The sequence below is a fragment of the Melanaphis sacchari genome, unplaced genomic scaffold, assembly GCF_002803265.2.
Source record: "Melanaphis sacchari strain LSU unplaced genomic scaffold, SCAv2.0 Contig31_pilon_pilon, whole genome shotgun sequence".
NCBI classification, from domain to species: Eukaryota; Metazoa; Arthropoda; class Insecta; order Hemiptera; family Aphididae; genus Melanaphis; species Melanaphis sacchari.
In genome coordinates, this window is record NW_020271193.1 from 4,380,256 (window position 1) to 4,393,988 (window position 13,733).

Below are 13,733 nucleotides of genomic sequence, written 5' to 3' on the forward strand. Positions count from 1 at the left end.
AGACTAATAAAATAAAGTTGTTTAATAAATGTATTTTAAAGATTCAGAACTTATGAGGAATCTTATTACTGTATACTGTGTTTAATTGATTTTTAGCTATTAAATGATAAACGCATTAAGTATCGCCAATTTTTTATTTTTGACCATCTAAGTACCAACCATAATTTACTACTAAAAATGTACGTTTTTATCTCTCTAAATATTGAAGATAAATATAAATTGTGCATTCTTGAAAACTTAGTTGCATCACTTCTCTACTTTTTTCTAGTTTTAATAAAAAATGTTAAATAAATAGCTTAAGCACACCATATATACTAAAATCATTAAATAACTATAATATTATAATAACTTAACATAAAATTTATGCTATTTTTAAAGGAACTAAACACTTCATGAAAAATAAATAATCAGTAACGGGTCGACTTTCGTATAATTTTTAGCTAAATTTAAAAACTCTGGATTATGTTTTCTTCTATAATTGAAAATGAAGAGTTTTAATTTTATGAAACAAAAAATATTATTCGATTATCAAATATTATTATTATAATCAAAGGCACAGAATTGTGTATAATATATAAATCACGCAATTATTTTTTAAATTTAAAACTTAAGATAATTTTTTAAAATATTTCAATATAAAAAAGTATAAAAACTTTTATTCGAACATTTTTTTGTTATTTTTATTTCAATATCATATTAGATGTTTTAATACATTTGTACATTCTTCAAGAAAAGAACTATGAATTCTCCAAAAATGTATTCTTTTTTTTTAAAAAAAAATTTAAAAAAATTAGTATATAAATATGTATAAAACCAAGTTAAGAAAACGATTAGGTATACGGTACAGTGAAACACCTAACCTAACCTACTATAAGGTCATATTTTGTTTACTCAAACGACTAGATATAATATTACACGAAGAAACAACAATAAAGTTATAAAAGTATAATAATAATTTGTGAGCTGCTAAAAAAATTAATAATACTTATATTTCTTGAATTTTATAATTAATAAATATTGAGAAAACACTTAGTCGTTATTACTACTAACGAATACCTAGCATTTGAACAATAGTAGACATTTTTAATAAAAAACACAACTAATATTTATAAGAATATAAAATATACTAATATTACTAATTAATAAACTCATTATTACTTACGGATTTTGTTCAGTCGAATACAAATTCGAAGGTGGTTCAAATAACAATCCAGTATGTTCTTTGCAGAGAAGTGCTTCGTTTACGATTGATTGCGGTCTTGGTTCTTTAGATGAATTTCTATAATAGATATATTATCATAAATATTAAAAGTATAAAACAACAAATTTAAAAATATAATTGACGTACGATAACAGCTAAGAATTATATTCAATACACTTAGCAAAACAATATAAACAAGACATATTAATTATTATATAGGTAAAACTACTACTCTACAGTAGGATTTATCTATCCACTTACATAATATTAAAATTCAATAGGTCGGAAAGGTAAACGTATATAGTTGTACAGTCATACATATAATAAAGTACGTTAAGTACAGGATATCTAAATATCAATTTGTAATCAAACTCAAAAATAAATCTTAGAAAATGTATTTTTAAATACAAATTTTCTAAAAAAATATAATAGCCTATAAATACGAGTATTACAAATGACATAAAGCGCTAATTTTAATATAATATATATTTTATTAAAATATTGAACTATGCGTTATGTACTGCGTAATATATTTTTCTTTGAGATTTCATATAATATGTTATGTCAATTAAATAAATAAATAACCATTTTTATTTAATGGGAATAGAAAGAAAATTGGTAGTCACGTAGAAAGAAAGGTCTGTAGTAACTCTGTAAAAGGACTAGGGTCAAATACATTTTTATAAATTTTTTGAAAATTTAACATTCAAATATGTATTTCTATACATGTCTATTAATCAAAATGCCCAATGTTAGTTAGGTTAAGTCACATAAGTTGGTCACGTATGACTAAAGCTCGAAATGATAATAAAAAAAAAGAAAATTGGAAAAATGCTCTCTCGTACACAGGAGATGAGATACACATTCGCGCTGAACATACACGGGGAACTCAAGAAGTATAGGTAGATATGGGGAGGCAGTAGCTTCGGGTCGTTTGAGAAATGATACGTTTTGTTGGTAGGGTCAGAGTGGCGACGGCGTGTAACGTCATTAGCACACACACACACACACACACGCACTACGATCAGTGGCGAGCCTTGATAGCTGGCAATTCATCTGGACGATCGCCACGAGTCCCCCTCGGTACCATTTTTCACCCTATCTCGCGAGCGCCCTGTATATATACGCATAGTTTCGGCGTGACCCATCGACAATGACGACAACGACGTCGTCTTTCAGAGCTTCGAAAACTGCGACAGAGGTGGAGGCCAACTACTATGGCAGAGCAACACATGTAGAAGACGGCCTGCCATCAGTCAACATTATATACTGAACTGCGCCCCACAGGGATGGAGAAAGCGCGCAAGCGGTGTAATAGCATATACACAGCCGTAATATAGTACATAAACACACACACACATATATATATATAATATATTATGGTTATATTCCCTATACATATACATAGAATACTGTAGTGTAAAACGTGGTTTTAGTGTAGTGTGGTATATAAGGGCATACCGCCGCGCACCCTTCCTTCGAAGATGAGAGCGGTACGCTGCGGTCGACACAAGTCCGAAGCGGTATATAAACCCGGCCAACGAACGCGGTGTAGGTGAAAACCCATCAAACAAATGTACGTGTAGCTTTACCCGCTCCTGTTTTCCAATAAAGATTTCCGGTCGTTTACGAGGACACGGTCGCACGACAATTGCCTGTACTTTGCTACCCTCTCACCGTTTCACTTCTACACCGTTGTATGTGTGCGCAGATTTGTTTTTATACTTCAGTTTAATAATAATAATATACAAAACAATATATTCATACAATTTGTACGCAGAACAGTGACTATTTTTATATTTTCTCTCACCGTTGGTTTGCTTATTTCTTATTATTATTGAAAGCTCTTACACAAGTATAGACTAGTATAATCAAAAATGTATAAATTCGATAAACTGCATTTAATCCAGTAAAAATAGTGATTAAAATGAAATCTAATACGACGTGGTTAAATATAGCTAAATGATAATGTATTTTTCATTAGACAAATCATTATTATACAGCTTACGCCCACGACAAATAACGACGAGACGCCTTTTTTTCGCATTATCTCATCGTCCGTTATTATATTGTAACCACGACCCGATAAAAGATATAGCTGCCTGCATTCTCGCTCAACGTTCGCAGGAAACGGTTTAATCATACCACCACCACAACACACACACACGCTCATTTGCAGGCCAGTGGACAGCCTTCCTTTGTGTATGTGCAGTGATAAAGTAATTTATAAACGATCCTTAACGTCCGAACGAACACGCAAAAACTTAGCCACACACAACACCGGATTTTGAATAATTATTATACACCGTCTAATAATTTGGGAAAGGCCCTTTTCTCGTTGCCGCTCTTAAAATGAAAAGTCGTCAAGCAGCAGAGAGAAGGCAGCTCGTAATTTCGTCAAGTATTGTTCGACGTGTCCCTCCTCTCAATGGTTCTCTGACCACAACCCGAATATCTTCTGACTAATTAAGTGTGAATTATTAATTACACATAACGATGCCTGTATAACAATACAGCAAAGGCGTCCCCTCTCCTTTTCGACATCACATTGTCCTCCGACAACATTTTTGATTAATTATACCAGCTCGAGGTGATGGAAGCTATATATATGCATACACATGTGGATAAGGATGAGGGAAGGGGGGCGCTAAAGGCGATGCAATATCGTCATTTCTACAACCATAATAATACGCCGCCAGAAAGTCCGCTGTAATAGTTCTCCGATCACAATACAATGTGTATTGGAGACGGAGGTATACTCTCAGAAGAGAGCAGCAGAGAGCGTTCCGAAAGAATTTTACTTATTCAACGCGAACCAAGTGTAAAGAAAAGCTGGTTAGAAGTTCGAAAGGTTAAAAGCTATTCATGCTTGTTAAATCTGATTTTCCGCGCCGACCCACTGTACCGTAGCTTGATTGTTTGCGAGTTTATAAACCAGTAAAACTCAAAAAATAAAATAAACAAATAGTTTTGTGACACACCAGAAACCTTCCAACTCGTCAAGAGATTTTTTATTTTACAAAGTATGAACTAGAATTTTAAATAATAAAGAATTCTATAATACAAGTACACTACATAATAAATGAAATGATTCAGTCCAGACCCTACTACTACAATCAACCTATTTTCAAATATATCAACATATTCAATATCTAACATGAAATATCAAATAAAAATGTAATCTAATTATTTTTATTTTAAGCTTATCACTGTACATTTTTTCTAATATGTAAAGTAAATCAAAATAAATAACTGCAAACTTTTTATAGTTTTGAACAAATAATACACTATCGAATTTAAAACTCTATTAAATGTCTAAAAACACATTAAAGCCAACAATATTATATTATACTGTTATATTGACTAGTTAAGAACCTAGTGATTTTTTTTTAATAATAGAATATATGCACTTGCTTTACATACAACCCAGCAATACGAATTGTGTAAATATAATACGTAACAAAAGTAAAGTATTATTCAGTACTACAAAGCACATACACGTAATAATATTACATAGCCATTTAATTATTTCTAAACGACATGCATTTGTAATATTAGACTTGTTGGGCTATAAGAATACAGCGAATGTCATTTTGACAGATAAAATCCAGGGGCAGACGTCACAGGTTTCAGAGGTGGCAATGAACCCTCGTAAAAATAAATCCTTTGAATTTAAAGGATTTAACGGGTTAGAAGAACAGGGATATGGAGGGAGAGTGCATGTCAGGTCGAGACAAGTACCATGTGAATATCAAATTTTTACGCATTCTGGTCAACGGAATTATAACGAAAAAGGCAGATAATCCTTTTTGTAAAACTAATTAGAAATAAGAACGTAATATTTTTATTCTATCCAATTCATTTAAGTACAGCGATCTACGTGTACCTAGTAACAGGAAAATTATGGAGTAATAGTATATATGAATTATAAATAGCACAAAAATAAATTTAAGGTCGAATCAGGTTTAAGAAGAGGCTATTAGTTCTAAATAACTAAATAGATGCCTAGTATTAAAAATTAATATGTATACTAATACGAAAATATTCAACAAACAAAACATTATGCAGCATGCAGCTAGAAAATTTATTTTAAATAACTTTTTACTTGAATATCATTGTGAATGAGTAATAGTAAAAATATTTACGGTTCTTTCAAGTATATTACATCATAAAATATTATAATAACGCTATTTAATCGAAACTCAAAACTCGACGTAACATTTGGTTAAAAAATATGTTTTGTTTATTTTAACTTTTTTATTTTTTCTTCTTTCGTCCACGATCACAATTTGCCGAATGGGCAGATATCACTGCTTTTCGGGAACAATATTTTGACACATGGAGATTTAATGCGCTTTATATTACTTTTACGTATATACAGACATAGGATCTAGTACATATATATATGTATTATTATATTGCAACAGTCTGTGGTTTTGTATTTGTTGTTGACTCTGCTCGAGCCACAAATCATCCTTATTTTTACCCTTCAAAATTGAATTCTGATTTATTGGGTATCCTCCTCACTACCGATTCACCAAATCTCTTTTAGCTATGATGCGTTTTACTAGGTCCTCCTCTTCATTTTATCACGCAAATATAAGTAAATTTATTTTAAAAAAAGAAAGAAAAACACTACTAAGGAATCTCATATTTATCACAACAGACTATATGTATACATAATCAGGGAAGAAAATTGATTAAGATTGATTTATTTCACACAATTAGTTCGATGGTGTAGCTATTCGTCACTGACACCACAGGCTGTCATTCACGCGTTGTTCAACGAAATGTGTAAAGAATTACACTAGGGGCTGTGTGTAGTAGATAATGAAGAATCATGTGTAACTTCAACGTGCGTTCATTATTACCACTTCACACGGGATCGATCACTCGAATAGGTCTGTCATTACGTGACGACTAGTCTAATTAATGGTTTTTGCTCGCAATAAAAAAAATGCAATAGTGTAGTTAGTCTAAAATAGAAAAATTTTATTACAAATAGAAACCATTAATTTATTAATATAATCATAGTGATGCGAGTTAGACGTTATTATAAGTTAGACATCAACTATCAAGTAGGTAACAACAGGTTTCAAGGTACATTTTTAAATTTAAAAACATATCTGTCAATAAAATTTAAATTCATGTTTCCTGTACTTATAAATAACTCAAATATATATATATATATATACATATTTGTCATTCAAATTTTTAACTCTAAAATAATATATTTTGATTATGTTACTAGCATAAAAATATAAGGTTAAAATTTCTATTTTTTAACAAATTTTAAGCGTGATATCTGAACTAATTTTAAAACTAAATTGGATTTTGGAAAAAAATTAATTTTGTTAAAAAATCAAAATGTTTACATACGATTAAATACAATACATAATTATATTTGTTAATATTTTGTTACTCAATAATCAAGGTTGACCAGAATGGTTCATTATTTACTAAAAGTAATAAATTACGTGTTATAACTTATAAGAACATATTATATAATATATTAATAAAGATTAAGTAAATTTATATAGGTACCAACTTTTTAAATATTTTAACGTAGGCTGATGTATCAGATAATATAAGAACCAATATTTAATGATAGATCCAGTGAGTTGTACTTAATTATACTGATCCAAAACTTAAAAACTAAAAATATTAAAAATACTTATGGTCATATAAAAATTAAAATTTGACAATGGTTTTAACATCATAAATATGACAAATTTAAAGGTAATTTAAAATGTAAAAATTATGATTCATCAATTTTTTTTTAAGTCAAATTGTTCTTAATATTGGGCATTTTATTAAAATAATTACCTAATTTAAATTGAATGTGTATTATTACATTAATTTTTTATTGATAATTGATAAAATATAACATAAGAAAAAGATTATTTCTAATTGATACAAAAGAAACTGGAAATTGATATATTTTTACACCACACCTGGATCTCAAAATTTAGAACAATACAAATTTTAAAACACCTATTTGTTCCAACAATAATAAAATTAAAAAATATCGACAAAATACAATTTCTGCTCCATCAATTTTTAATTTATACCATTGGATGACTAATTTTACCAAGACCATTTTCACATTCACAACTAAAAACCAATATCAAAAATAAATTTATTCATTACTTAGCAGAATTCTTAATCCAAAATTAATCAAGGACATGATATAATTCACAAATTAAATAAGATGGAAGATATTTAAGTTGTAAAAAATTCAAATTCATAAATCAATTTTATACATATAGCACATTATAGTAAGATACTTAAAAGGAAATTATGAATAATTCAAAACACAGAATGAAAATCAATTAGAACTTCATACAAAACCAATTAATATATGAATTATGGTAAAAATTCTAAGCATCTTTCTAGTTATGATATACAGTAAAACCTCTCTATAACGAAATCATTTGGGACCAACATTATTTCCGTTATAAAGAGTTTTCCGTCATAGAGAGGTAGAAAATTATATATTATTTACACCGGGACTATTGACATTTTCCGTTATAAGGAGGATTCTGTTTAATAGAGGGTCTGTTATAGAGAGGTTTTACTGTATATTATACACAATTTTTACAAGCAACAAATTAATACTAAATAATGATATCATTTTTTATTACCTCACAAATTTTCTCCAAGATTCTAAAAAATTCTTAGAAACGCAAGGATATGGAGAATTTTCTTGAGAAGGAACAGGTCTTTTTTTATTCCACAGTAAATCACTTAGCAATTCTTTTTCTGAAATAGCGGACTGCTTATGTAAATTTTTAGTAATTTCATCTTGATTATGCATATTCTATAATTTGAATCAATAGTAAATTAATTATGGGTCAAAATATATTTAAGAATCCTATTACTTACTAAACATATATTACAAGGTTCTATATCATTAGCAAATATTGGTGCTTTAGGAAAATATGAATGAAGTATACTTTTTACTACTTCTGGAACCAATCTCCTAGTGTTGTTCTCAATAGTCAAGTTCCCTATTATATATAAAAAATAAATTAGTCATACCTTATAAGTGAAAACATTGAAAACAAAAAATGTTTATTATAAACCTACCATGTGAACATGTTATATCTTCATTGAATCCCCATGACATATACTCAGTATCGTTTTTGTTATCAAAGGAATCAGAATCATCATGCTTATCTTTTTCTTCATGACTGTTATCCTCAACATCATCTTCTTTGTGCTCATCGTCTGTTTTTGATCCACTTTCATTTGGAGTTAAACACTCAGATATATTCTTTGAATTATCTATTTTATTATTATCATATTTTTGCTCTTCATTGGCTAATTCGTCATTAACTTTTTTAGCAATAACTGAAGACAATATATTTGTCATTTCTTCTAAGACTGATTCTAATTCCAACAATGAATAATGAAAAGGTTTGAAATCATTGAGCTTTAAAATTTTGAAAATTGATATAGAATTATTAACAAACAAATGAGCAAGTTTCCGACATCCATCAATAGATTCTAAAGTTATCCCTTCCATTTTAATATATCGGCTTCGATCTTTAGACTTAAAAAATTTTTTATCTTCAACAAAACTGCTAGAAGGATCACATACTACTGATAACAGATCTGGATTAAGAGGCAGTGCTGTGTTTGGAGGTATATCATGGTTATTAACAAAATATTCAAACAATTCCAAGTACATTCGTCGCCAACTTTTTAATGAATCTTTTCCCACCCAGTAACTTTTTTCTTGATTTTCATCACTACAAAATAAAATTAAAAATAAATTTTACAAGGTTTAACACAAATATTATTTTATAATCAGATGAGTCAATTCAAATTCCAATGAAGTATTTAATTTACATCAATGTACTACACAACCAGAAATTGAATTTACCAAATGAATGATTGAAAGGTTAATAAGTTTTAATTATGTATGATATTAAAAAAACGAAAAAAAAATACAGTAGTAACATTCTAATGATTTAATAAATTAAAATAAAATAAGTTATGAACTGATTTTTATAATATCAAAATATATTTGTTAAAATGAGATGCCTAAATAAATTCTGATAAAAAAAAAAAAAATGATATATTTATAAATAAATAAAATTATTTGAATGTAAGTGGTCATAAAACCATGGTAGCATAGTCCGGGCCAGTGAACTACTAGCTACAAAATACAGGCTGGTTTTGAGTGTTTGTTTATAATTTTATTTTTATTATAATCATGATAAGTATAAAATATTATACAGATGAATTGTTAAACTATACAGTAGCAATACCTGTATCAAATGTTAATAATCCTAAAACTCAATAGTGCAAAAAATTGTCTATCTGACGCTGCACACAGTCACAAAAAAACTAACTTGTTTTCAAGTATTTTAAAAAATTAGGAACATCATACTATAGATTTAAAATAAACTTAGTTATGTTATACTCATATAGCTGAAATATATATATATATATATCACGCCACTGTTAAAAAACATATAAACTATATACTTAAGCAATTTGTACTTCTATAAAACTTTTAAAGACACTTCTGTTTTGTTTTAAATGCATATTTTAATTAATAATTAATGATAAATATTTTATTTACATGATATAATATTTATTTTTCTATTCAAATTATAAAAAAATCCATTTCTTAATTAAATTTTATAATACTCACTCTGCACTATGATTCGGATTCCAACTATGTAAAACACTGTTGATAGTTTTATTTTGTTCAGTAGTCAATGCTTTAGTGTATAATAAGGCACATTTATTTCTTACACATTTCCAACATAATGATGAATTTAATTTTAGCCTTGGACCCCCTTGATATATACCATACAATTTATCTGCCTGAAAGTAAAAATTAAATAACATCAAGTAACATATAAATATACATGCATTTTATGCTTATTCATACGTACTAATTCTGTTCCAATGTATTTGGCTTCATGCACTTTATCAGGATCAAGTAAATTATGTTTACATAATATTGCACAGTTGCTTATTTCTTTGACATTCTGATTTGGTGTGATTTTAAACCAATAATTAAGCCACTGTAATGAAATAGCTTCCTTATTTTTTTCTTTTACAGATACCGAGTTCATTTCAGTTATTAAATTCAACATTTGTTCAACAAATACTTTATCTTTATCTTCTACATACTCTCGATTACTCTTAATATTTAATATTGTATTCTCAAAGTTATTATTACGAGCCTCCACAAGGTGAATCAGTCTTGGTGACAACTCCCAGTTAGACGATTCAGTTTTTAGTTTTGTTATCATGGTATGATGCATATAAACCAACATATAAGCATTGTTTGTTTGTAGCATACCTTTTTGAATCTTGGGAGCTTTAGTAACTTTTGAACCATTTAATTTAAATTCATCTTCTGTGCACAAATTTAAACCTTTACCTTTTAGTTTTTCAACATTTTCATCATTCATTTTATACCATTCTTCAGCGGCAATGTCTTTAATATGAGCTGCAATATAAAAAAAAATACAATCATTCTACTGAAATCGCATAATTATATGAAATAATATGGAAAACTAACCAATATAATGACCAGAGTATGCACTTGAACCTTTATGTATAAGGACTGCGCATAAATGGTACATATGTTTTTCCCTTGATGATTCATTAAGATCAACAGGTAAATTTAAATACTGAGCCATATCTAATGTTTGTGAAAATTGTATATAGGTGTTTAATTTTTTTTTCTGCATCGTTTGTCTAAAAAAAATAATAATTTATATAGAACATTAAAATTTATTTTATTACAATATTGATTAGAAAACATACCTATCATAAACAAAACGCATTAGTTGAATATTTAGCACTGGAGGTAAAGTAGTTAAACATATTTTTCGAACAGCATCTTGTTTACAATTACAATGATCACAATAGTACTGATCATCTCCAGTTAAATGCTCTTCTTTTAAAAACTCTTGTAAACTTTCATTTAATGTTTTATGACCTTTAATATTTAAATCGAGTTCATAAAATGTTGATGGACGTGTGGACTTAGTCTTACATTTTAAACACCTATAAAAAAAAGAATTATATATGTATTTACTGTTTTAATTCATTAGACATTATTCAATAATAGTACATACGTAGTCACATATTTATATTCACCAAGAAAATTATCTTTAACCATATCTCTGACAGACGCATCAGATTGTGTGCTGAACTTGTTTTCTAAGACTGATAGGAACAAATTTGAAAATTCCTGAATTTCAATACAATTTTATTTAATTACCTAGAGTCAATTATTTCTCAATATTGTCAATATTACTTGACTAAAAACCTTACATGAGCATCCTGTTGAAGAGCAGTATTAATTCTTAAAGTTGTGATGAAGTCTTCAGGGTCTACTGAACGTTGTTTACCAAATTGCATTAAAGCAAATACTAGTTGTAGATGACCAACACTAGTCTCTGGTACATACGAGTTTTCAATGTAAAGAGACTTGTTTTGACTTTCAGTTGAATCTTCTTCTGGTTTCCAATTAAATATCGCTTTTCTAAAAATTAAAATAACAAGACGATTATCATTATGAGCAAATTAATTTTTATAAAACATATTAAACCAAAATCAAACATAAAATACTAACTTAAATAAAATAATGGATGTTTACCTGAAGTTAATATTATGGAACCATAACTGTAAGAGACTGTTAATATAACATGTTGCACCCAAATTTTTTAAACCAACAAATTTATTGTTTTGTCGTCGTTCAAGCTCTGGATCTTCATAATCATCAACAGGTGTACGAACTTTGTCTTGAAGCCATCGTTGCTCACCCAGACCAGATAGACAGTATGGATTATTTTTGCAATTACGACTAAAAACCAAAGATTTACAATTCAAACAATTGAATAAATGAGTTTAATTAAAAATGTTTTCCAGGTTATGAAATTACTTTTTTTTTTTTTTAATTTAAGCAGAGTAAACCAGTATTTTAAATTTTACATAGTTCTTTCGACTTGTTTTTAATGCATTAAATTACATCAATTTAAAATAATTAAAAATAATTTCTCCATTAAATGTATGAAAATCATGCATAACCACAAAACTATGATTATGTACATAATTTGTCATATAACAAGGATTTAAAACTGTGCATGACTTACTAAATACAAGTGACTCAATGATTTCGAGAAGAATCAGAAATATAGTTAAAAATACGATGAATGTTGGAAAGGAGACTATGGAACAAAAGTCCAACAAAATATTAAAGGGGTCGAACTTACCGGCAAGACAGAGGTTTGCAGTTGGGCAGCCCGATGCGATATGCTTTGAGTACGTGTTCGAATTCGATGTTGTTGGGGTGTATGTTTTCGGCCCATGCCCACTGACTCTTTCTCTCGTGATCTTTTTTCTTGGACATGTCGTACCCACCCTCTACATACGATGAAAAAGCACGAAGACCTGAGGGCCTAAAACGGATTCGTTAACCGGTACCTCTAATCTTCTGATTTAGCAATGACTCCGCGACCGGCCGATATGATAAACGTCGGGAGGAAACCGTTCCGAATCGCTGCTGCTCTATCGTCGTCGTCGTCGTTATTGAGAAGATAAAAAGAACTTCAAAATAGTTTTAATCTAAAACACTTAAGCACAAAGCTCACGCGCCCGATCGGATGGGGTTAAACCGGCAACACCGACGATCGTACTTTGATCAGTAAGATCAGTTCGTAGCCAATAACCATTAACCACTGCCGTGTACGGTTTCAGATCCATACAACGACGGTAATATTTTGAGTTGCTATAATACTGTTGTTGTTGTTGTCGTACAGCCGTTTGGTAACAGATCGCGGGTTGACATATTTTGGTTGATCTACAGTAACCAATAACAATTAACCATCAACAACACTATTAATTACTGTAAAGCCGACAGATATTGGTTTTTCACAAATATAATCAAACCGATATTTTTATTAATATCACACGTAAATATACTTAAGTATATATATATATATACACGCGTGTGTATGTGTGTGTAAGTCGGTGTATTTATTACAATAATATCATTATTCTATACGCTGTTATCTAGGGGTTCTCAACTCGCGCGCTTACAGTACGTTCGGCGCGGGTATACATTCAGCATTGCCAACCTCTATTGCTTGTACCTACTATTTTAGCTTACGGCACAACTTACTTATACAGTTACTTGAGAACTATAGAAGTATTGAGTATGCCAAGTATCCAACGATAACTAATATGGGGAATAAAAATGTTTTTCTCGCATAGATACATAAACATAACATTTTATACCGCATACATCGCAGATATCCGGGCGTGCCGCGTACATTCGGTCGTTCGGTGCTTACCGGCTCGGTCGGACGCACAGATAATTGTTAGAGAATGGATAGACCACGAGAACTGAGAAGTTTATCTATTACACAAGAAATGAGAAAGAACATCGGCAATAAAATGCCGTGACAGAGCGAGAAAGCGGTGAAAGCAGTCTTTGTCGCTAGAAAAAAATTTACAATTTAATGACAGAAAAATATCGAATAAATGGAAAAATTAT

At 29.3% G+C, this 13,733-nt stretch overlaps 1 protein-coding gene across 1 annotated transcript in view; it reads right to left on the reverse strand.

Moving 5' to 3' along the window:
• The window catches only part of LOC112596477 (ubiquitin carboxyl-terminal hydrolase 48-like), a 38,256-nt gene extending 25,067 nt beyond the window's left edge, over positions 1–13,189 (reverse strand). Inside the window, exons 1-12 of the mRNA XM_025342177.1 lie at positions 12,451–13,189; positions 11,835–12,041; positions 11,510–11,720; positions 11,311–11,426; positions 10,997–11,239; positions 10,749–10,927; positions 10,114–10,676; positions 9,867–10,042; positions 8,291–8,955; positions 8,087–8,211; positions 7,846–8,021; positions 1,163–1,279 (exon numbers count right to left, since the gene is read on the reverse strand). Of these exons, the coding sequence (XP_025197962.1) occupies positions 1,163–1,279; positions 7,846–8,021; positions 8,087–8,211; positions 8,291–8,955; positions 9,867–10,042; positions 10,114–10,676; positions 10,749–10,927; positions 10,997–11,239; positions 11,311–11,426; positions 11,510–11,720; positions 11,835–12,041; positions 12,451–12,587 (2,915 nt within the window). The 5' untranslated portion in view covers positions 12,588–13,189. The remainder of the gene's footprint in view (positions 1–1,162; positions 1,280–7,845; positions 8,022–8,086; positions 8,212–8,290; positions 8,956–9,866; positions 10,043–10,113; positions 10,677–10,748; positions 10,928–10,996; positions 11,240–11,310; positions 11,427–11,509; positions 11,721–11,834; positions 12,042–12,450) is intronic.
• Between the last annotated feature and the right edge of the window lie 544 nt (positions 13,190–13,733).